Below are 23,762 nucleotides of genomic sequence, written 5' to 3' on the forward strand. Positions count from 1 at the left end.
ATTTCTTACGTCTTTTTTTCATATGCCAACATTCCAAACCATTGTCATCTCGATTCGGAATTCGCCTATCAGTAAAATAAAAATAAATTCAAGTTTCTAAAAATTTCAGTTGATCATGCGCCGTGTACGTGGTGAGATTAACCGTCCGAGTACCAAAACTTCGATTCTTACGTTATCGTGATAGTGATATAAGTTTTTACGACAAATTAAATTAAAGTTTGTGTAGTTTAGTGCAGTAGTTTCTAACCATAATTGTGGCAATTTATTTAAAGAATAAGAAATGTGAATTAGTGTCGTATTGCTACAAAATTCCAGTTTGTTAAATATGGATGCAAACGCGAAATATTACGAGGGCTGTGGGCAGGAAGGACCTATTCGTTGCATATTTCTATGTGAATTCCATCACACTGCGGGCCCCAAAATTACTTGTCAAGTACCAGAGAACTATATTTCTAAAGATATTTTCGATACTGTTAGTCACTATATTATACCAAAAGTGCAATTGCAGAGATGCACACTTACTGTGTAAGTTGGATATTATTTTATCAACTAATTTTTTTTATCAGTTTTGTATTCAACTTTTTATCTGTTATTCTGTTCGTGGGTTTAATTGTTTACAAACATCGAAATTAACATAATTAATTTGAATAACATAGGTATTTGAAATTACTAATTTTGTAAAATAAAATTTATTATAAATAAATAAAATACTTTTTAATAAATTGTTTTTTTTTTGTCAACAGCACTCTACTTGGCTCTAAAATACTGGGATTTCCTGTGAGGATAGATAACAAGAAATATGCAAGAAATGCATTTTATTTCAATTTGTGCTTTGTGTGTGATGCTTGGGCAAGAACTGTACATCTAGAACCATTAGTGAAAAAACTTACAGAGTATCTGGTATGTATATATATATATATATATTTACTTATATATGTTCCAGCTAATTATATAAAGTAAATTATTTTTATATATCTAAATTTCTTCAAAATAGTAAATTTAGACATCTAGATAGTGTTAATAAATACTATAAGAGTTGTTTTAAAAATAGTGGCTTTCTTGCCATTTTGTTGCCATACATAAAAAAAAATATATTATATTTTTTTAAATTTTCAAATTAGTCTGTATTTGAACTTTAGGTCATCCCTAGATTTATTATAGATAAATATAGTTTGTGCGTAATTTATATTCAAATAATCCAGGAATCTTATTACTAAATAAACAAAAGAAATATAATCTTTCTATAGATATTTATTGAGATTTGAATATTGTATTAAAATTAAAAAAAAAACTTTTTTCTTTTTCTAGTTGTCAATGGAGTTGGAAACAGAATGGCTCTCCAAGCAGTCCATGTCCGGCGACGCGAAGGACCTGGGCTGTCTCATGAAGCAGGTCATGCAGGATATCAACTGCAGGAGAATGTGCACATTAACTGGTGACATATTTTTTATTTTTTTTTATAACACACGTAAAGTTTTTATGCAATACATTTCAAATAAGTATGTACACCAAACCGTGCCTATACAATCGAAAAAAGACGATTTTTTATTTTTTTTTAATAGCTATGACGTCACAATATAAACTCGAAACCCTTTATTTCGCCTCTGGATGACTGTGTTCTAATTTGTTAACCTAATTTGTATAAGAGAGAAACATCTTAAATAGAACAAGCACTCGGATATCTGTTGTTTTTTAGAGCGGATACGAAAACAAAGTCGTAAAAATAAAAATGTGTTTAATATTCGTTGATCGTTGATATGATACTTTAACTTAATATATTTTAAACGGAGTTTATAGTTTCGGAAACTCACGGTAACACCAAATTGCCTGCAAATTGCTAATATTAAATATATTAGTAACTAGTTGTCGCCTGAGACTCCGTCTGCGCGGAATCAAAAAAAAATCTTAATAACCCTATGCGTTCTTCCAGAATATGTTTTATATGTATGCCAAATTTCATCAAGATCCGTTGAACCGGTCCGGAGATACCTACAAATATACATCTAAACATTCGCATTTATATTAGTAAGAAGATATATTTTGTAACCTATATCATAATGAGTATTCAATTACGGTACATATATAAATATATTTATATGTATTGGTTGTCAATTGTTCTAAACAATAGAACGCCAACACTGCATAATTTATGCACCACACCACACAGACTGTAACTCAACAAGATTAATGACCATCGACAACTAATGTTTTTTTAATTCTGTTATTGTCTATGGTCGTCAAATTTTATTTCGCCTTTAAGTTTTGATCCTTGTTTACGTGCTTTTTAATTTTAATCAAAATAAATCCTAATAATCTTGAACGATTTGAAATCGTAATAAAAATATGATTATCCTTTTGAAGTTAAAGATCCACAAAATTTATTAAGCAATTAATATTACTAATATTATAAATGCGAAAGTTCAGATGTATGAATGTTTATTAGAAGGTATGTCCAGGACAGTTGCATGGATCTCACTAAAAGTCAGAGATGTAGAACATTATCTGGAAGAACACATACGCATAATAATTTTTTCAATTACGCGCGGACGTAGTCGCGGGCTACAGCTAGTACTTTAAACGTAAACACGTATATAAGAGATTTTCTAAGTAAAAACTGTTCTCCATAACTGTACGCTGTTCATTCGTGTACGAAGTGGAACCCATAAATCAAACGCGGCCGTGCAACGAGGCGTTACTTTAAGCTTGAAAACTTTAGGATTAAAATGAAGCCATTCACCTATACTAACCTAATCAGGGTAAACAGATAAGATAAGAATTCCAGATTAAAAACTTAGGTCGTTAAATATAAATATAGATTCGTTTTTAATTATGTTTACAATAATGTCACAGGAATAAACATATTCAGCTAATATAGTAATTAAGTAATGATAGTATTAAATTTTAGATCATTGTATTAATTTATTGTCCAGTCCATTTAAAAATAGTCTAATGAATTTTGAATTTTCTTATACGTATATGTAAAATTATATAAAAAAATCTGGCATAGTTATCTCCTGAAATATTTGGGATTTGATAAGTCACGAAACTAACATATCTGTACATTACCAGCTCACTATAAATTGAAGGGTTCGGAGTTTTAAATTAGGGATGACTAGGCTGGACGAGAGCGAAAGCGTGCCTGTGGCCCCGTCCCGATGCGTTGGAGGAACAGAGAGGTTTAGTGGATATGCCTCCGCTATGGAGAAGAATCCCACATAACTACCGCGTCCCACCCGGGGCGTGGAGTATGCATAAAGCATTCCTCTCTGAAAAAAAAGGGGGTGACTAGGCCATAGTCAACCACGGTGGAACACTGCGGGTTGAGTTTACACAGGTTTAGTTATTTGTCAGGATGATTGAAGTTTTTAAAATCTCGCTACAAACCGTAAATACGAAATAATAAACGTAAAACATGTTACGATACATGCCGTTGAACTCTTTTAGGACCAATGCCAAACGCACTTACGTGTTTGTGATGAAAAATGTTAGTTATCAACATTTCTCTAATACTACTATTAGTTCTATATGTTTAGTCAGAAAGTTTCACTTCTAATCAAATTAAATCAACAAAAAAACATCTTTCTGCATTTATATTTGTCGACATTAAAAGGTTTTACATTTTGAGAACGAAAGTGAATCAGATTGACTGGAAATATTTGTCAATAGCAGTTTAAAAATATATATTTATACGTGGACACGCTGTCACCCTCGAATCTTTAAGCGCAGAATTAAAAAGAACATAATTCGTAACCTATGTTTTCCTCCAGGCTATGTTCTACATCTATGCTAAATTTAAGTGAGATTCGTTGAGCCACTCCAGAGATATCTTCTGAAAAACATTCATTCGTACATTCATGTAAAAATTCGCATTTATAATATTAGTAAGATTATGTAGATATGGCAACATTGAATAAATGTCGGTTTGAAAAACGCGTAATATAACGACCAGTCTTCTGTTGATCCTTAGCTAAGAATATATATAACATAAAATTTGATCTCTTATTTTGATAAAAAGTAATATAAATCATTTTTAAATTTAACAAATTATGTTTAGGTAACATTGTTACGTCGTACAAAAACAATATATTCAGGTCAAAAAACCCGTTACAAACAATTTTAAAAACAGACTTTAGGAATAGTTGAATAGAAAATCACATCCATTTAGTAGAGATTATTATTGCTAGCCGTGCGTTTCTGTTGCTAAGCAAAATAACTCAAGAGATAAACAATTATCGTTTAAATATAACTCATATGCTCATATAAATAAAGTCTATTTAACATTGACCTTTGTGTATAAATCTACACGTATTTTGTAACCGGGTGTTCTCTCTCGCTTATGTAATGTTATCAAAAACTGGTGTTAACTAGTTTAAATTGATATATGTTTAAATAAAGAAATACATAATGTAAATAATGAATACAGTTTTGTTATTCTGTACATTTTTAATTCTCGACGATCTCTAGAATATCGTAAACAGTTTATATTTGAAACGATACTAAATTATTTAAACTTGTTTTATATTATAAATATTAATATTATACTTTTTGACATTATTAGTTAGATTCCTTTGGCGCGAATGACGTGCTTTCGTAGCAAAGTCCAATGTCAGAATGAATAGTGAGGGGACATAAACGACATTTTAGTAAAGAGGTAGAGGACAATACACTGTAATAGTTGATAAACACGTGTGTCCCGTGTCCGATTAGTGTAACAGAAATTATTTTTGCCATTGGGCCGATTGATCGGTAAATCGATCGGCCCAACGGAAAACGGTCTTGTAGCCTATTAGTCTACACTTTCACTGTCCTTTCTTTTGTGTTTACTAAAACAGAGCGAGATTTTACTTGTTACTAATATTATAAATACGAATGTTTGGATGGATGGATGGATGTTTGTTTAAAGGTATCTCGAGAACTTTGCCATTGACGTAGAACATTGTCTGCTAATTAAGTTTTTTTTTTAAAACCGCGCGAACGGAGTCGCGGGCGACAACTAGAATGAAATAAAGAGCATCATCGTTTTATAAAAATTTAATTTAAAAAAGGTTGAACTTCCCTGTATTAAACAAAGAGAATGAAAATACCAACGTGTTTACGTTTAATTTTATACATTTGATGCCACGAATGTGACCGCTACAGATAATGAGTCAGACAAACAGACATTTTGTAATATTATGTTGTGTACACGTGTGTTATATGTTTTCATTTTCGCTCAAAACATTTGACGATAAGAGACTTTTCCAACAGCTTTGAGTTTCCACTGATGATATACTTGTTTAATAACAACCTATTGAGTTCGTAGGATAAAATTATAACACGTGGGTCTAGTAACCCTACGGTACTTATTAGAAACGTTTTGCATAAAATAACATAATTTAACAGTGGTAGAGCCCGCTTTAACAGCTTCGCACGAATTGACCCGGCTCGCCCGGTGAAATACCACGACCACAGAGAAGACAGGCGTGAAATGGAAGCAATTCCGCGGTTCGTCTGATGAGTGTGCGTCCCGAAGGCCTAATTTAGTCCTCTTTCCCTTCCCACCCTTTTTCTTATAAGGAAAGGATGGGAAGTAGAAGTGGACTTTCCGGATGAGAGGATGCATGGGAAGGGAAAATATTTTCTTTCTGTGCATCCTCTCCTCCGTCGATTAAAGGTAGGCAACGCATATGCAATTGCGTATATCTATGGGCGACGGTCACTTTGCTATTTCAGCGATTTCAGAAGGCCGCTCGCTCGTTTGCCACCTTATGATAATATATGCTATATTAAATATGTCTTGATTTAAAAAAAAATGTTAAATCAATTAATTATGATAAATGAAATATAAAATGTAAATAAGTATATTTGGCTACGATAAAAATGTCGATTGCCAAATTTTAGGAACAATAACATAACTCACGCTCGTAACCCAGAGGGGTATGCACCCAAACATGTAACATATCGAAGAACCGTTGGTAAAAACCATTGCTTAATTTGGAGTTAAATGGTAATGCAAATAACTGTTATTATTATTTTTATAACTATTATATAGTTCTGGTTCCCTTTATAAAACTGGTCTGTAATTTCGTTTCGAGTTCATTAACCTTGCAACTTAAATGCAACCGGTTTTTTATACATTTTAATGCAACTAAATGCAACCGGAATGCGTTGAAATGCCAAAATAAAACATAAAAGCACAAATCTTCTCTTGAATATTTCAAACGTAACGACAAACTTGGTATTTTGGTTTCAGAAACCTACAGTTAGACTGTTGGGTATAGAAAATGATATTCCATTTTCAAATTACGAATTTTTTCAATGTTCAATTTTCAATTTTTAATTGAACGTTTTTTTATTCATTTATTTTGTTTAATAGCGATTCTCAAGTATTCATTATGCAGAAACAAGGAGGCGCCACTACCACTGAGATTAGGTTTCTATTTATATTTATAAGTAGTGATGTACCTATCGTCGTTTTGCACTCCGAAACACGCGTACTAAAATAAAGTCATCTTTTTCATTTACTTTGAAAAAAAAAGAGATAAGTATATTTTTGTAGGTATGTTTTCAGAGTAGAGATGTGAAGTGTCAAATTAGTGTTACTTTCACGACTCTAATTATTTAACCTTTTTTTTGGTATCGGGGGAAATCTTCGTAAGATATCCTGCCTTTTGGGGGAAAGACAGGGTTATGTGAGATTTTTACTCACTAGGGTTCCTCGGTGGCCAACCTCAAGTGCGACTGCGAGGGTCCCGGGATCTCCAAAGGAACGCACCGGAACCCTCTGCACCTAATTATTTAACCTAGTGTTTATATTGTGGCGTTCTAATAATAATACCAAAAACATTTTTTATCGATATGATACTAATATAGATTTATTGCATTTATATTAATCAAGTGATAACTACATTATGATAAAATGCGAGATAATATTAAAAAAAAAATTGCAACGCAAAAAATAGCTCTCCACAATAACATAAATGCGAAACAATTAAAATTTCATAATGTTTTTTAAGTATCGAGTTTGGTTATGTCCCATCTCTAGTAACATAATATTCAGACAATCGAGTCGAGCGCCATTACGCCGCTGATAGCCCGCTATCGGGTTATCGTTGACGTGATTAACTCTGACGCGTGTTAATTTGAACGTGCTCCCAGATGTCACTTCGCTTGTTTGTGCACACATTTTGTTAGCACGTATATTATTATTATATTATAGCTTTTGGAATATTAATTCAAGAATACAAAAGTCACATGTCGGCCATTAACTTTGACTAATAAAAACCTTGTGGCGTTAAAAATTATACATATAATTGTAAACAACAAAAAATAAATTCATTGAATATTAACACGATAATCAAAGTGTTATAAGAAATTATTTGATCTTATACATCACATGTATAAATTTAAATGGCGAGATTCGAACTCTCGGCCACGTGATCGCAAAACCATACCCTTAACTATTAGGCTATTGGCACTTCAATATCCCTAACTACCAAAGTAATTTATGTTGATTTAAATATTTTTTTTCTTGCTGACTGTACCTGTTGTTGTCAGTTGGCACGACAACGACCCACCTCACAGTGGTGAGGGTGAACAGCGACCCAGCACCAGTGAAGGACCACCAGGTGCCCGTGTTCCTCTACAGTCGGCAGTCATTCGTCGCAGACCAGTGGGACTTGACCACCAACCAGGTAAGTGCACATATTAGATACTTTGACCCATCCTAGGAATTATCTCGTGCGACGAAATTAGTTTCTAGTCTTATTTTCCTACTACGAGAAGAGTTGCTCTTTCCTTATTCTATATCTATAGCTAGTCTAGATGCTAATAAAGTTTTATAAATGTAATTGATAAAATCTATTATCTACGTCTGTTGTTGCTCTGGATTGGCCATAGAGCAACAACAAACCTAGAGACATAATACTCATTGTCTCTGTTTTCTACAAAGAGAATAAGAGAGATGACATTAAAATTGAGTATAACACAAATATCAAAATGAAATGATAAGAAAGTAAGAAATAAAACAATACTTATATTGTTTTTCTTTTGCGACAATGTCTAGGTGTTCACGTGAACACAAATAGAACGGAGTCAGTCGCGGGAACACTTGCGTCAATAAAACGATCACCAGATCGTTGCTCCGGCTTTGTTTTGTTAAGGAAATAATTCATTATATAAATATAGAATTTAATTTTAACATTTTCATATACAAGATAAAGTCGAGTAAATCTTCATTTATTTTTACATATTTTTCTTAATTTATCAAAGTAATTTTTTATCATAAGGTCGTCTGAATTCTCCAAAATAACGAATCGACCTATAGACACTTGAAACTGCATGCGTTGCCTACCTCAAATCAATGGAGATGTGGACGCACAGAAGAATGATGCATCCCCTCCGCCGTCAAATCCACTTCCCCTTCTCATCATTCCCGTTTAAAAAAGTGTAAGGAGAAAAGAGAGTAAAAATTGCGCGACCGGCAACATACTCATAAGACGAAAATCGCAATTTCTTTCACTTGTCTGTGTTGTCGTGGTATTGCACCAGCCGAGTGGGCCAAATTGTGCAACAAATATTGTTTTTGCTGACGTCTACCATTGTTCAAAGTTCATGTGTGGTTGAAGTGTAACGAAGATTTTTGAAAGAGGTATTTGACATTAAAATTATAACCTTTAACATCCAAAAGAAGTTAAATGTGGCTACCCTATGTTCACCGAAATAAACATTAGGATCGATGCACAAGTGGGTTGTAATTAACAAATTAACACGTGGGAGGCCGCGGATCCCGTGCTGGGTGTCGCCCACTGGCTAGGCGCCAGCATGACAGCGTGACGCCCGCGCCGTAACAGCGTGACAGTCCCGCCACGGCTGACTCATCGCAATGAGATGGAGTTTTTTGAACTTGTCTCTGGTACACTGATCTTTAAATGCTGGATAGGTCGCTGTTTATGTTAAGCAATGACTTTGTTTGAAGAAAGTTGTGACGCAATTTGTTATTTTGTATTCGTAGTATAAGGAATGTTACAGGGTTTTCATGTAATCTGGTTACAATTTACAAATCTTCATATTACTACCACAACATTGAGTTCCCAACTACTAAAGTCTAGAAAACATCTCTGTTCAAAAGCAAATGTTTCATCGCTAGAATTATATACAGAAAAAAAATCTTAATACCTAATCTCAATCTGCGTCACACATCGTCCATTATCGATGTATTTAATTTGAATTTCAATATTGAAAAACAACAGAAACAAATAAAATATTAAAATACTGGTATAATAATATATTCATCATTATATTATTTAATGCAAATATATACAAAACAAGGTAAGCTTGTTAAGACCAAAAAAAATCAAAGTTCAGTATCTCTGGATCGCAAACAAATGCTATTAGCATTTTTATGCTTCCCCTTTCCACTTTTTATTACATTAATTATGCAATTCAATTTATATTCAGATATCTACACCAAGATAGTGTTATCGTAAATTCTGCCTTAACGTAATAGATTTAAAGATTACATGCACATTTTGTTCAATAGCAAAAACATATTTTGTTAACAGTTATCTTGCGGTGTTCACTTTCCGCTCGCTTTGTTTTACACCACTTGGTAACTTAACACTCACGTTTGCAGAGATTCTAAACATTTTTTTTCGAATATCAATCTATTACGTAAAACAGATGTTGTATATCGCATATCAATAAACGATACTTTTTTCATCTCAAAAACACGAAAATCGTACCGAATGTTTAATTATATTTTCAAATAATATACGCAGAATTCTATAAATAAGCGGTTAAGAAATACGTCTTTTGGAATCCTACGATAATGGGTTTAAATATATTTATGTACCTTTTAAAGACACCAATGTCAACCTAGAGGAGCAGGCAAAGATCACGGGTCTTCATTTGATGCGGCCAAACGAACCTCCTCAATCCACATTTCAGCATTTCGGGAGACAGAACGTGACGGGTGGCGATCTTCGCCGCATTTTTTCTTAAGAATACACACATATCTTTGTAATTTCTTTGCTGATATGTGCAGGTTATATCACGATGTTTTCCTTTAAAGTAAAAACAATGGTAATAAGATTAATGTAAACGTATTCCAAAATGTTTAGAACCCCGCAAATATTTAGTATGTTAATAGTGAGTATGAATGCAAATTGTGTTTACAGTTTCGCACGAAGGTCATTACGTCGCACCCGAGCCCGTTGCCGATGTAAATAATTGTTATTTACGTTTCTAATAACCGGTTATTTTAATCTCGATAGCAAATATACGCTGTTTTTGATATTTTATTAATTTATGATGAGATAAAAGAAGTAATGGGAAAACTTTTTGGATTCGATGCTTAAACGACCGGAGAATCATCATCATCAGCTCACTATACGCCCCCACCGAGGGGCTCGTAGCCTACCCTAAGTTAAGGGTGATTAGGCCATACTCAAACACGCTGGCCCAGTGCTGGTTGATACACACAGTGCACGCATATTGAATTTCTTCTTAAATATATGCAGGTTGCATCACGATGTTTTCCTTTATCGTGAGAACGTCGGATAAATGTACATATGTAAATCGGAAATCGAAAAACACTTTGGAGCCATCGATGCTCTCAACTCGACGATTATAGGATTGATTAGTTTGTAGGTAATTAATATAAATATTCGGTACATTCTTCTTATTATTCTATTAGTCTATATTTTCCTATATTCGCCTAAAATATATTCAGCGTGATGATAGTTCACATTAGAATGTGATAGTTTGAGAAGCACTACCTTTCGGTTAAAAAAGATTCAACATCGGAGTACTGGGAGCGGAGTAAAGCGGTAACTCACAAAAATACAGACGATTTGATAACCTTTTTTTGAAGTCAGCTTCTTCTTTTTCTAATGCCTCTCCATTACTGGAGGTTGGCCGTCAGCTCAGTGAACCCTTTCCTGTCCTGTGCCAAGCGAAAAAGTTGTTTAACGCTCAGAAGTCAGCTTAAAAATGCTAAAATGTTCTCATTGCGTTTGGCGTGAGTATTTAGCAATTTGTGCGTAGTGTAAGAGACAGGCCTTGGACGTAGCGCCTCTGGTTACCGACCACCGAGTTGTTGTCAGTGAGTTGTAAACGTATGGTCCAAATCAAAAGCGAAAGCTTTTTAATCATAAATATGAAAATATATATGAAATCGTATGTGACCTTGTTAAACGTTAATAAATAAAATGTAAGTGTATATTTACAATGCAATTTTAACTGACCGTGGGTTTCCGATACCAAAATCTCCGTTTAAAACATATTATCTGTTTTGTCAAAGATAATTGGGGATGACATGATTTATATAGATATTTTGGTCTCGGAAACCTACTGGAATACAAACAGATCGCAGTATTTTACTAGAAAAGTAAACAAATTCAATATTTTAGTTTACTGTTGCTTGTAGCTTGGGCCTGTAGTGTCCGTAGATAGAGCTATTAAGATGAATTAAATTAACTCCTTAACCGGTGAATGCTGGATCAAGATCGCAGCTCTCATAGTTTCAACATGATGTTATTCAATCGTAGTAAAACATTGAAACTATTTGAAACTGGCTATTATATTTAATGAATCTCCCTTTTCATATTTAGAAATAGAAGTGAAATATTTACGAGTTTTTTTTCTGCGACTGAGTAGTCACTGTTTACCTTCAAGAGGTATTTACAGCTTCACCGGGCTTGAGGGGACCGGTAGATGGCGCTTAGCCTGAACCTCGTTTAAGAGTAACAAGACTCGAGGGTTCCCTCCGGACTTCGACTGGAAACAAATTCTATATTCATATATGTATGTTACAATGAGATTTTTAATAATTGAATATTATTGTTAGTTTTGTCCTTTATACAAATGAGCTTTAAGTAAGCTGGGAAATAAAAAATCGAAGTTACGATATAAATGTAATGAATGCGCCAAGCCCACGCTCTCAGGCAACCTATTTAAAGGTTTCTTGTTTCTAGCATTTGCATTTAAATGCAGTAAACGACAAATAACTTCAGAACGTGTTTCGTTATTAGTACCAACATTAAAAAAAACGTTGCTATGCGCTTTTAGCATTAAAACTCGCAAATCAATAGGTTTAGCACGTTTAGTTAGTCACGTCTAATTGCATTAAGAGTTAGCACGCGCGATTATTGCGTGTTGTTGATACTAAAATAGAATCGTTAACGTAAAACTTGCAATGCAATGAAAGCGATACGGCACCGAAGCTAACACGCTACGATATATGAGCATAGTGTACACGAACCCAAAACACCCCGGGACCCGTATAAATGAAATATAAAAAGGTCGGGTGGATGAGTCGTTTATTTAGCGTTAAGCGCAATCACAACACAACAGTAAAACAAAACGCTTGCGTGCATTTAAACAGCGCAGCGCCATCTAGTCTTTTTAGAACGAAACTTATATTTTTATCAACATAGAATTTGATTAGGTGCAAGCCTTACAATCTAGGATTTTACTTCTTCGTTTTCAAGCCTTCTGATTAGCTGTCGCTTTTCGACAATGTGCTACAGGCTTACAAGCTTACATAGGATCTAGTAGAATTTTTTTGTTTAGTAGCCAACTAAATCAATCTAACTATAGCTTTACGTATGTACCAGAAAAATAACTGTAAAGGTATTTTGAATGGGCCCTTTAAGAGCCGGTTGGAAGAGCTCGTGTAACGGTCGTTTCAATGCACCATTGCACCGAAAATCAGTTCACCTTTAAACTTTTTCATGCAATTTTGAACCTTCTTGCATGCAAGTAAGATTCAATTTTTAATTCACCGTCTAGATAGGACGTTGGTGTCGAATACGCAATGCTTTTCGTTTAAATATTTTATAAGTACAGCGAAATAAAGTAGTTTCTTAGCGTTTCCTTAACGCAAAAACTATTCATACTACGCAGTTTTTTTTTCAACGAGAACACGTTAAAAGGTTTTGTACATATATCATTTGGTAATATTCGTTGTTTTTGTATAATGTTAACATATCACTGATAAGGAAGTCATGGGGACGTAAACAAGAGGCTCCGAGGCGCGGCTACACTTGTTCTATGCAAAGGCAAATAATATGTCATTCGCATTTAAAAACTATAAGTTCTTTGGATTCGACGGAGGAGAGGATGCACAGAAAGAAAATATTTTCCCTTTCCATGCATCCTCTCATCCGGAAAGTACACTTCCACTTCTCATCCTTTCCTTATAAGAAAAGGGTGAAAAGGGAAAGAGGACTAAATTAGACCTCCGTGACGCACACTCATCAGACTATACTCGGAATTGCTTCCACTTGCCGCCTGTCTTCTGTGTGACCGTGGTATTTCACCGGGCGAGCCGGGCCTATTCGTGCGAAGGTGCTAGAACGGGCTCTACCAATGTTCATGTTGTGATGTTATTTTGGTTTAGATCCTGCCGTACATCGATGGTTTCAATCACGTGTCTAAGATCGCGGCACTGACTGATGTGGAGGTGAGCTTGGTGCGCGCCTGTGTTCAGAATCTCGTCTACTACGGAGTCATCACCCTGGTGCCTATCTTCCAGTACTGCGCGGTGAGTTACTATTGACTTAGACATGATTTTTATACCAGCAGTCATTATCCTGCCCTTGTCCCTACGGAGAATCGGCACAGTTTGTACTCTTCCATAGTCTTCCTCTACCTTTGTAACCTTACCTAAATTAAGTGATCTGAGAAAGAAATTAAACACACTGCTTTATTATTTGTAGCTATTTTAACTAAGTTTGTCCTATCGCTCTTTATCAGGTGTACAGCGTGACACCAAAGTTGCGTCAGCTGACGAGATGTGCGGGTCTGCAGCGGCAGTGCATTGAGTTCTGCGCAAGATCCCGTGAGTATGATATCATTAAGACCCTTTTCCATAAAGCCACTAGTCGCGTAACTGTACTGTTGCGAAGAGTATGTACCATCATCTATAAAAGTGGCATCTGGTTGCTTAAAGGAAAAAGGGCTTAAGTTTTCTAGACTCTACTTTCTTTGTTTCTAATGTTGGTGAATATTTGTAGCTCGTCAGCTGCCAAAGGTGAACGACCTGTTTGTGATGTACGCGGGCATGTCTCACGGTAGCACGGTACGCGACTTGTGTCGCCGACTGCGTCCCCAGGACCATGCCATCAATGAACGCAAACTTGTGCTCTTTGGCGTACTCGAGGGACTTATACGTAGAGTCTACAAGGTTGGTACCATACATTACACATGCGCCTAAATATTTTTTTTGTATATTATAAAATTGCTGAATAACCCATAAATATTTGACTTTTAATATTTGTTAGACGCTTCGTAACTTTAAAAACTTTAGGGTACTACATGAAACAGTTATTGACTACTGAAATATTTTAGTATCCAATAACACTGAACAACGTGGACACGGCGTCAGTGAGGTCGGACCACAACCAGAACCTGGTGCGGACGTACAACGGGCTGGTGTGTTTGGACGAGTTGTGTTGTCACGGCGGTCTCTCTGTCTCGCAGCTCGAGGAGCAGTTAGAGAGGGACAGCAATGTCGTCTTTATCGTTAAATGACATTATATGTTGTGTTATATTCAGCTAAATTGTAATACGACAAATTTAGCTGGTCCGGTGGACGACGGTGAGACTGTACTATAAATAGGACACGGGGGCCCAGTCAACTCTTGTTTGTCGTTTTCTATGCGTTATTTTTTAAAAAGTACGTACATATGTTTAATATTTTTTTTTTTTGCCAATTTAAAGATGTACGTACTGTTTGTAAATACGTAAAAATCTCGAAGGTGCTACAAGTAAATAATGTATAATAATTACATAATTATGCATGTTTATTGACACAATATATAAAAAACATTATGTCTAGTACCTAACTTGTTTACATAATGATTAAACTATTTACAAACTACAAATAAAAACAGTAATTTATAAGGGTTGTGTCCTTTTTGTATTTAGAAAGCTAGAATTTGTTGTTTTAAAGACTATTTTTATTTCAATTTTTTCATATATTTTGTTATATCTTTTAAGTAATCTGTTATCACTATATTGAAAATATATTAAAAACTGTATAAGCGAGAAACCTTTATAAGCGAGTCATTCGCGACGGATGACTTCCATAAGCGAGAAACTTGTGTTAGAAACTTCTATACGCGAGAAAACATCGATGTCTCGTCTCTAACCAGGTTCGATTTAAATTTAAATATACGATAATTTGTTTTTTTTTTTCACCTTAATAATGGATATTTCGATTTGTTGTCGGTTCCATTTTCATCGTGTCTATGCTCAATTTTATTAATAGTACTATATTTTATTATGAATAATGTTTATTATAGTGTTTGAGATGTTTTTATAATATTTACAAAATTATTTTGGATGAATTAAATACGAAAAAAATTATAGAGGTGCTGTTTTTTATATAAGTTTATGTACTCGTTTTCTAAGTCGTATTATCCCACCGAAATTTATTATGTTATTTATATGAATATTGTAAAATATATAAATAAAAAGTATATATAAGTCATTGTTTTAAGCAAAGAAATTGTTATCAATATGTATCTACAACCAATTATATATACCACTGGATAGGCTATAAGCTGTAATAGTTTGTGCCTAGTTGATTTTCAACGAAGCGGTTTGAAGCGGTATTCGAAATTCGAACTAAGAATAGTATAGAGATGGCCAACGATAACTTTGACGCTTTTAAATCTGAAAAAAAAACTGTCATATCCTAGCAATCTGTCCAACGGAATATAGAGGTGACTACAATTGTTACCTTGGGTTTCTGAGACCAATCTCTGTATAAAACAATCTCTGTAAAAACAGTGGGACAATACGTTTTAAACGGACATTTTGGATTCGGATACCCACGGTTAGGTTAAGAGGAGTTCTTTGAAGAAAAATTTAATATATTTTTCTGACTATTTCTGTCGCAACAAATATTATTATATTTAATTTGTAATATTTGGTAAAATTTAATGAACGTATGAGAAAATGGCTGCTACAAAATTTAACGAATTGTGTTGCTTTTTATTTCATAATATTATGTATTGTCCTCGTGCAGTTTGTTTTTTAAATTTATCTAGTCTTCTTTAAATACAGAAAATTTGTTATAAATTTTACTAGTCATGCAAATAAGCAAGAAAATGTTGAGTTTAAAAGTTAATTAAATCTAGTCTGGTCCGCTTGAGAATTTCTCTCGCTTACACTTTCAACCGTTTTTAGTAATTAATATTGAATATACATCGTTCAATATGAAATTCAAAGATATGTGTGAAGTCAACCAACCGGCACTTGGCCAGTGTGGTTGACTATGGCCTAATCACCCGTAATTTAGGGTAGGCTCCGAGCCCCTCGGTGGGGACGTGTAGAGAGCTGATGATGATGATACATCGTTCTTTACATTAAAGAACGATGTATCATCATCATCATGTATTATTTGTTTTGGGTGCGCTCGTCAACTATATATATTTTTTTCTTAAAACATATTAAAAATCATTTTTTTTATTTGACTTATAAATCAGTGCCAACTTTTTTTATATTGTATTTCTTTTCGTCTATAAAAATGATTAATTATATTAAGATCTATAATTGACATATGAAGCATAATATATTTTTGTTTGCGATGTTGTTAAATGTGTACGTTAGTTTTATATTACGTTATTTTGTATTTAAGTGACTCATTAAAATAGTGATTTGAAAACCTTCTTTTTTATTTTTGACTAGTCCTTTCCCTTATACTTTATTTTGGCAAATGTATTTTTATGTGGAAAGAACCTATAATAGATGCTTTATTTGTATTCATTTAAATTTTTACCTTTTTCTTATAAGAAATGGGAAGTGGAAGTGGACTTTCCGGATGAGAGGATGCATGGGGAAGGAAAATATTTTCTTTCTGTGCATCCTCTCCTCCGTCGATTAAAGATAGGCAACGCATATGCAATTGCGTATGTCTATGGGCAACGGTCACTTCGCTATTTCAGCGATTTTAGGTGTCCGCTCGCTCGTTTGCCACCTTATGATATATAAAAAAAATTGTGATGCAATAATTTTTGATGAACAAAATATGTGTTAAATTTCGAAATATTTAGTTCGACTTTTATTTTCACGAAATAGAATTATTTTCAGAATAAAGGTCTTTTACTATAAATTCCTCCTATAATTACTTAAATAATATGATAAAACTAAGGTATCGAAACATTTTATCACACAAAATACTCATTCAAGTAATGGCTATAAGAGAATTTCAAGTACAAAACAGTTTATGTTTGTCGGTACTGCGTTATAAGGTCACTCTTTGTAAAGGGCCCCTCAAATCACAAAGCGAGTCGTTGCTACCAACAAATAAGGTCAACATAGTACTTCGCATTCATTTTTTATCATGTTACGAAGGGCCAACCGTTATCTGGTACTTAAGCGTTGATTGAAAAATTTAGAAGTCAATTTGCTCCGTAATAAATACGATCTCGTAGTTGATGGCCGTTTATATTTAATCATGCATGCAGCTTGCATTCAACAAGTGTAACATCGATGTATGTCTGCAATTTGATTTTAAAAACATACAGATATAATTAAAAATAATAAACTGTACGCAAACTGAAAATACATTTAACTTTCTCATTTACATGCGTCATCCTTTTTAAGTATATTTATAAAATTTTATTCGTGATTGCACATTGTCGCGTAATACTCATTTGAATATATTTGAGATGACTTAACATTACCGTGAGTTTCTGAGACTAAAATCCTCGATTTAACACATCATCTCTGTTTTGTCAACGATAATGACAAAGATGATATGTTTTATACAGAGATTTTGGTCTTAGAAACCACTTTGTTTTCCTCCAACAACTATCATTTGAGTATCAGTCGACACTTGCTGCGAGCTGTTAGTCTTAAGGTGTTGCATCACGCATCGTCTATTTAAAACTACGGCAGCAGGAAGCAACGCTCGTCGGAATTACATCTATATGGGTCACGCAGCAATTAACTGACCAATCATTTTTATAATGCTATAAAACTGCTTAATTTAAATTATAAATCAAGGATCTACTTCGATGTCCGAGTATATTTGATAATTTAGAGTTAAATAGTTTTATATCTAGACTATCCATCTGTGCGAAATTAAAAGAAAGGTAATAAGTAACTTATGTGTTCTTCCAGACTAAGCTCTACATCCATGCCAAAATACATCGAGATCCGTTGTGTAGCTATGAAAATACTAACAAACATCCATCCATTCGCGTTTACTTTATTAATTTGAAAAATATTATGTATAAAAAGTCTGGAGGCCGAGTTTCAATCGTCGAATATTTTTCATATATTTTGATGTATGGTCCGTGAAATAAATTTGTTCCGTGACGTACGGTAAGATCGTGATTGGATTCAATAATTAGAAACGGTTACCGAGGCCGACGCCTTGACGCTACCGTTTGCATACGTTTTATTTGTTTTTAAATATTTCATAACACAAATATTGTAAATTTAGTAAATCAACAAGTACTATGAAACATGTGTTAAGATTTATTCGTAGCGTCGAATGCAGAATTAAACATTCTGACAAAGACGTGGCATACTGGCCACTAAGAACCTTTGCCTTTTTATCAAGAAAACTATAGGTGAAAAAAACAGAAGGGAATCGCGCTGGAAATATTAACAACGAAATGTAGTCGTGAATGTTCAATGAACTAATATTGTAAATAATAGTTTTAGTATAAGCACTTACACGACGAATAAATGCACTATGGCTGCCGTGCTGTTGTTTTCAATTTATATATGTAGTTTTATTTTGATGTGCTGAAAATAAAATTGTCTAGAAAATTTACGTTACAATAGCCCACCCGCAGGGCCACTGTGTGGGGTGACCTGTAAGTGGGTTTGATTGCTTGCTACATTCATAAGAAAAATATAATATTTATACTATAAAATTTAGCTACAAAATGGGTCGTATTGCCCGGAGATAGGCAAAGGAAGACAGCACAAGATATAAATTTCCATTGTCCTTTGTACTGCGATAACCGTATCATAATAACAAGATGTTGACGTTTGTTTTTGTACCATAATAACTATAAACAGTACATAGTAAATATATAATTTATATGATAGAATATAAATAATTTTATCGCATACTTTCCTGTAGTTTTTAATGAGATCTTTGACAATATTATAATTGCATTCTATGATACAATGTACACAAAAAATAACCTCAAAGTTGATAAATCTTTTTTGTCCACACATTTATGTATATTTATTGTTTTGAAACGTCATCCATGGAAGGGTATTATTGGATTTAATATCGGTACACAAAAGGCGTGCCTTAGCGAAAGTGGTATAGTGTTTGCTCGTCAAATTGGGAAAACGGTAGAGTTGTTTGTCTGCAGACTATAAATCATCTAATACCAAACTTGTGTTTGTTTGTGCTTTCTATAAACTTTGACCCGTTCTATTACCTCCTGTGATGTTACCATCCGATAGTGTTGTCTGAGCACAAAAAAGATTAAAATTTACATTAAATTGATGTATGGATGTTTGTTTGGAGATATCTCCAGAACGGCTAAACGGGTCTCGATGAAATTTCTATACATATAGTCTGGAAGAACACAAAGGCTAATAGTTATGTTTTTTTAACTCCACGCGGACGGAGTCGCGAGCGAAAGCTAGTATGGATGGATGGATGTTTGTTAGAAGATATCGGCAGAATTGCTCAACGGATCTCGATAAAATTTGGCATAGATATAGAACATAGTCTGGAAGAACACATCAAGTAGTTGACGAAGCGAAATCGCAGGCGACAGCTTGTTTAATGAAATGAAAAGACATTAAATTACATACGTTATTTATTGCATCACTGAATACTGTCACTAATTCTAGCGTACACAATGAAACAAACTATAACATCTCACAAACGCACCGCGAACATTACACCAAAACATCAACTATTAGACTTCTACTAAACTTAAACTTACCTCCACAATTGTCAATAACGATATAGTAAAAAGTTTAAGAGTTAATTTTAAACAACTTTAAAAATAATTGTTTCTAAATTTGTCCTTTTCTTTAATATTTTACGAAGACATATTAAAACCAAATTTCTTTACAGAAATTGTGAGTAGGTGGAAAAAAATCGACAATCACAACCGAATAATTTTTTATATCGATATCGACAATTGTCGGATAATTTACCTTTTTAAAGTATAACTGTAATCGAGTGTTTAAAAAAAAACAAATCAAAATTATATTTATCAAATTAATTTGTGCATCGAACCCTGTTACACTACTTCTTAAATGTTTAATTAATAACTCAACAATTTACCCAAACTAAAATAGTTTTATCGATACATGTGGAAATGAGCACCCCTAAACAAATATAAAGGTGATAACACACTAGTTCGTGGAAAAAAAATAAGACAGAAATAAAAAAATACAATTTTAATTTTTTTATTAAATCATGGTAACAAAAAAGTCTTTATGAGAAAAAAATAACAAGGCGAAGACATTTGTATGTAGTCTTAGTATTTAAAAAAAAATCTTCAACCATATAAGTGTGTATCTTCATTCCAAATGGTATGTGAAATAATATATTACTTTTCCCTTTGTTTAAATTAAAAATAATTATATTTATATAAAAGAAACATGAAGCACTACACATAAAGGAACATACACATACTACGTGACCAATTTTTATTTTTAGTTTTTTCGACCCCTCCCACCCCTCGGTGACCACTCGTAGTAAATGCCAAGAATCCCCCCCCCTTTAGTTTTTACGTAGTAATTCATAATTATGATTTTTAATCATTTAACCGGCAACCATTAAAAAACAAATAATTTGGCTCGCACTCTTCTTTATAGCATAAGACTGCATGCATACTTAAATTACTAGTGAATTATGTATTATGAAAAAAAAACAAGTAACGACTACGTGACTAAAATCTGAGGCCCCCCCCTTGAATGACTGTAGTAATTTAAAGACCCCCCCCCCCCCCCTAAACGGGTCACGTAGTATGGGTACGTTCCCTAACTACATCTAACCCAAGTATCTTGAGTGAATACATATTAATATAAAAAAATACTATATTTACATTATGCGTATCGGAAACAATACAAATTACTGTAAATAATATATTTACAAATAAAAATATTGAGATTACGTTCATAAATCAACATTAAAATTACATAAACTTTACATTAAATTAAATAATCATAAAAAAAAAAAATTACCTCTTCAAACTTAATCTATGGAATTTAAAGAAACACTATCATAAAATGTCAAATGTCATGTTCAATACTTAAAAAGAAATCAGTTGACAGATAGGCTAATGTTGCCATTAAAAAAAATTACAAACTGGTATATTTATACTATCACAATATCGGTAGGTACAAAATTCTACATTTTTAAATGCGCCCCACTTCCACACAATGTCATACAGCATCCATACAACATGGTGTAAAAACAGTTAATTATACTAATTTATCGGTACATTTCTTTAGAAAATACATGTATAAAGGACAACCTTATAATTTAAATAATCCAAAAACTTCGAATAATTATTACAAAAATTGTGTGTTTAAATGTGCGTTAAGGCCTAGCGGGAACTATATCAAACTTTGTTGCCTGTAAAAAAAATCCTCGTGCTAAAGCGAGCGTATCAAAATCTGATTACTGCGCGTTCTATATAAAAGTGCTAAAAGCTACAAAAATCTTGTATAGTAGTAACAAAAAAATGTATATTTACCATAGAAAAATATCGTGTCTCGTTGTTAGTAGCATGGAACGTTTTATAGGCGTATTTATTGTACGGGTACTACACATTATAACCTCAAACTTATTTACAAAAAACATTTAGTGTTGCCATATAAATTACAAAATCTACCAAAACTATAATATACTACTAAAATTATAATTTCTATAATACCTACGTAACTTTCTATCACATAAATAATATATACATAAAATCATAGTCTACATACAAAAGACGAAAATATCGGGCAAATATTATAAAAGATATTTGCTGAATTCTATAATCGATCTTGAATTTTTGCTTATTCACTTGACATTTTTAATCTATTTGGATCTATACTTTAGTAAAATATCGAAGAGTTTTTGTACAAAGTAAATAAAATCGGATAGATTTGAAGGATCGAATATATATTTGAGTCGGCATAAGTGTAGTACCCGTAGAGAGTGAGAAAGCGATGTCTCAGACGACTGTCTCGTTCTGTTTATCAAACATAGCTCTGGTATACTTGGTGATGACGTCATAGGTGGACTTGAGCAGCTCGCACCTCTCCTCCACCTCGCGGTCTACTGGAGCCACCTTGTAGGTGGAGGGTTTGACCTTGGGGAGATCTGTGACGTCATCCTCGATGTTATAAATAGATATGGCATGTTTATTGTGCACCATTTCTAAATCTTTGCGACGTTTCTTCTTGTCTGGGAAGCCTCCGCTCGCGTTGATCGCCAGTACAGCTCTGCGCACTGGATTGTGTTCAGGCGCAGACGGTGGTGAATATCATACATCCAGTTCTTCCAGTCCTTTGGACAGTCTGTGTGAGTTGATGCGTCGCCTGTGTGAGCGTCGCACGGCGTCAGCTCGTCTGTACGGCTCGCTGCGTAGTCCGTGCAATATATCCTCTAAGGCACCGTTGTATACCTCGTCTTGATGTAATAGTTTCTTTTCGCCGACGCTTTGTGATTTCGTTTTTAGTTCGTTGATTACAGCTTCCTGTATTCAAAAAAATACTGAATCATTTTCTGTCTTTTAATTTTATCTTAAGAATCACTTATAGAGTTTTAAATTGATTTATTCAGAAACTTATATTTGTTCTAATATTGTAATAAGCTGGTAAAAATGACGCAAAATTTAAACATAAAAAATATTAAATTAAGAGAAAAATATAAACTAATTAATAATAGAGCCGTGATTAATAAAAACAATTTAGCTGCAATTTCCACTGAAGCAAATAAGAGCGATTACGTGATAAATAATTTAAAAAAAAACATGCGACGTAGTTTTACATGCCATGCGTATAACATAAGCTTTAGTTAATATATAAATTCTAACATAAACAGTGTAATTAAAAAGTATATAATTCAATATTAAAAGGTCCTTCGAGCCGGATATGAAGCAACGCACCTAAAATAAGATCTTTTATTCTTCCTACTCATTATATTTTACGCTAGTAATAATTCCAACACACTTAAATATATACCATATAAGAAAATTAGTGTTATCGTAAATTTCCCTTATCAAAATTTTTGTTGAATAGTTTTTTTTAATATCAGGAATGACAAAGGTACAAAAGAATAAAAACCTTAAAGATCTAATTGTGTAAATTATTAAAATCTAAGTACATCTATAGACATTTAATAACATTAGTTAGTTGATAAATTAGTGCCGAGTTTGGTTTTCCACGTGAACCATGCATAGAAATGCGTGTTTTACAAAGCTGTATTCGTTCATTCGTCAGAGACAAAACATGCTAAAGTGAGATTTTGAAATCGACTTAATAGCCCCCTAATTACTTAGGATACTATATTTTTTAAATTTAAGTCCTTTGTTAAAATTATTTTAACTTATCTATATTTTAAATAGTTCTAACATTGGATTTAACCTATAGATGGATCTATGGGTTTCCAAGTAATATTTTTGATGGATAAAAACCTACTAATTTTTTAAATGTTGCCAATCCAAACCTACCAATTCCTACAATTATTTGCATATAAATAAAAATTTTGAGTTTTTAAATATCTGTGGTCTTATTTAACATAACAGTAGTTTTTATTCATACGGTTAACTACTAATTTTTTCAGA

At 33.4% G+C, this 23,762-nt stretch overlaps 2 protein-coding genes across 2 annotated transcripts in view; one reads left to right on the forward strand and one right to left on the reverse strand.

Moving 5' to 3' along the window:
- Positions 1-58: 58 nt before the first annotated feature.
- On the forward strand, positions 59-14,929 carry LOC106119690 (nitrogen permease regulator 2-like protein). The gene is made up of 8 exons (XM_013314808.1): positions 59-525; positions 744-900; positions 1,309-1,435; positions 7,537-7,673; positions 13,382-13,525; positions 13,738-13,822; positions 13,998-14,167; positions 14,332-14,929. Exons 1-8 carry the CDS (start codon positions 326-328, stop codon positions 14,512-14,514), a joined length of 1,203 nt encoding a protein of 400 aa, XP_013170262.1. The 5' UTR covers positions 59-325; the 3' UTR covers positions 14,515-14,929.
- Positions 14,930-21,173: 6,244 nt separating this feature from the next.
- Frl (formin-like protein) overlaps positions 21,174-23,762 on the reverse strand; it is a 60,872-nt gene continuing 58,283 nt past the window's right edge. Inside the window, exon 17 of the mRNA XM_013314645.1 lies at positions 21,174-22,673. Within this exon, the coding sequence (XP_013170099.1) occupies positions 22,461-22,673 (213 nt within the window). The 3' untranslated portion in view covers positions 21,174-22,460. The remainder of the gene's footprint in view (positions 22,674-23,762) is intronic.

The sequence above is a fragment of the Papilio xuthus genome, unplaced genomic scaffold, assembly GCF_000836235.2.
Source record: "Papilio xuthus unplaced genomic scaffold, Pxut_1.1 DF827135.1, whole genome shotgun sequence".
Classification (NCBI taxonomy): Eukaryota; Metazoa; Arthropoda; class Insecta; order Lepidoptera; family Papilionidae; genus Papilio; species Papilio xuthus.

What these genes read in the sequence shown, in the direction of transcription:
- LOC106119690 (XM_013314808.1), top strand. Translation starts at nt 326, where the DNA reads ATGGATGCAAACGCGAAATATTACGAGGGCTGTGGGCAGGAAGGACCT. An exon ending in CAGAGATGCACACTTACTGT is followed by an intron (nt 526 to 743) that starts GTAAGTTGGATA and finishes TTTTGTCAACAG; the next exon opens with CACTCTACTTGGCTCTAAAA. An exon ending in TTATACGTAGAGTCTACAAG is followed by an intron (nt 14,168 to 14,331) that starts GTTGGTACCATA and finishes GAAATATTTTAG; the next exon opens with TATCCAATAACACTGAACAA.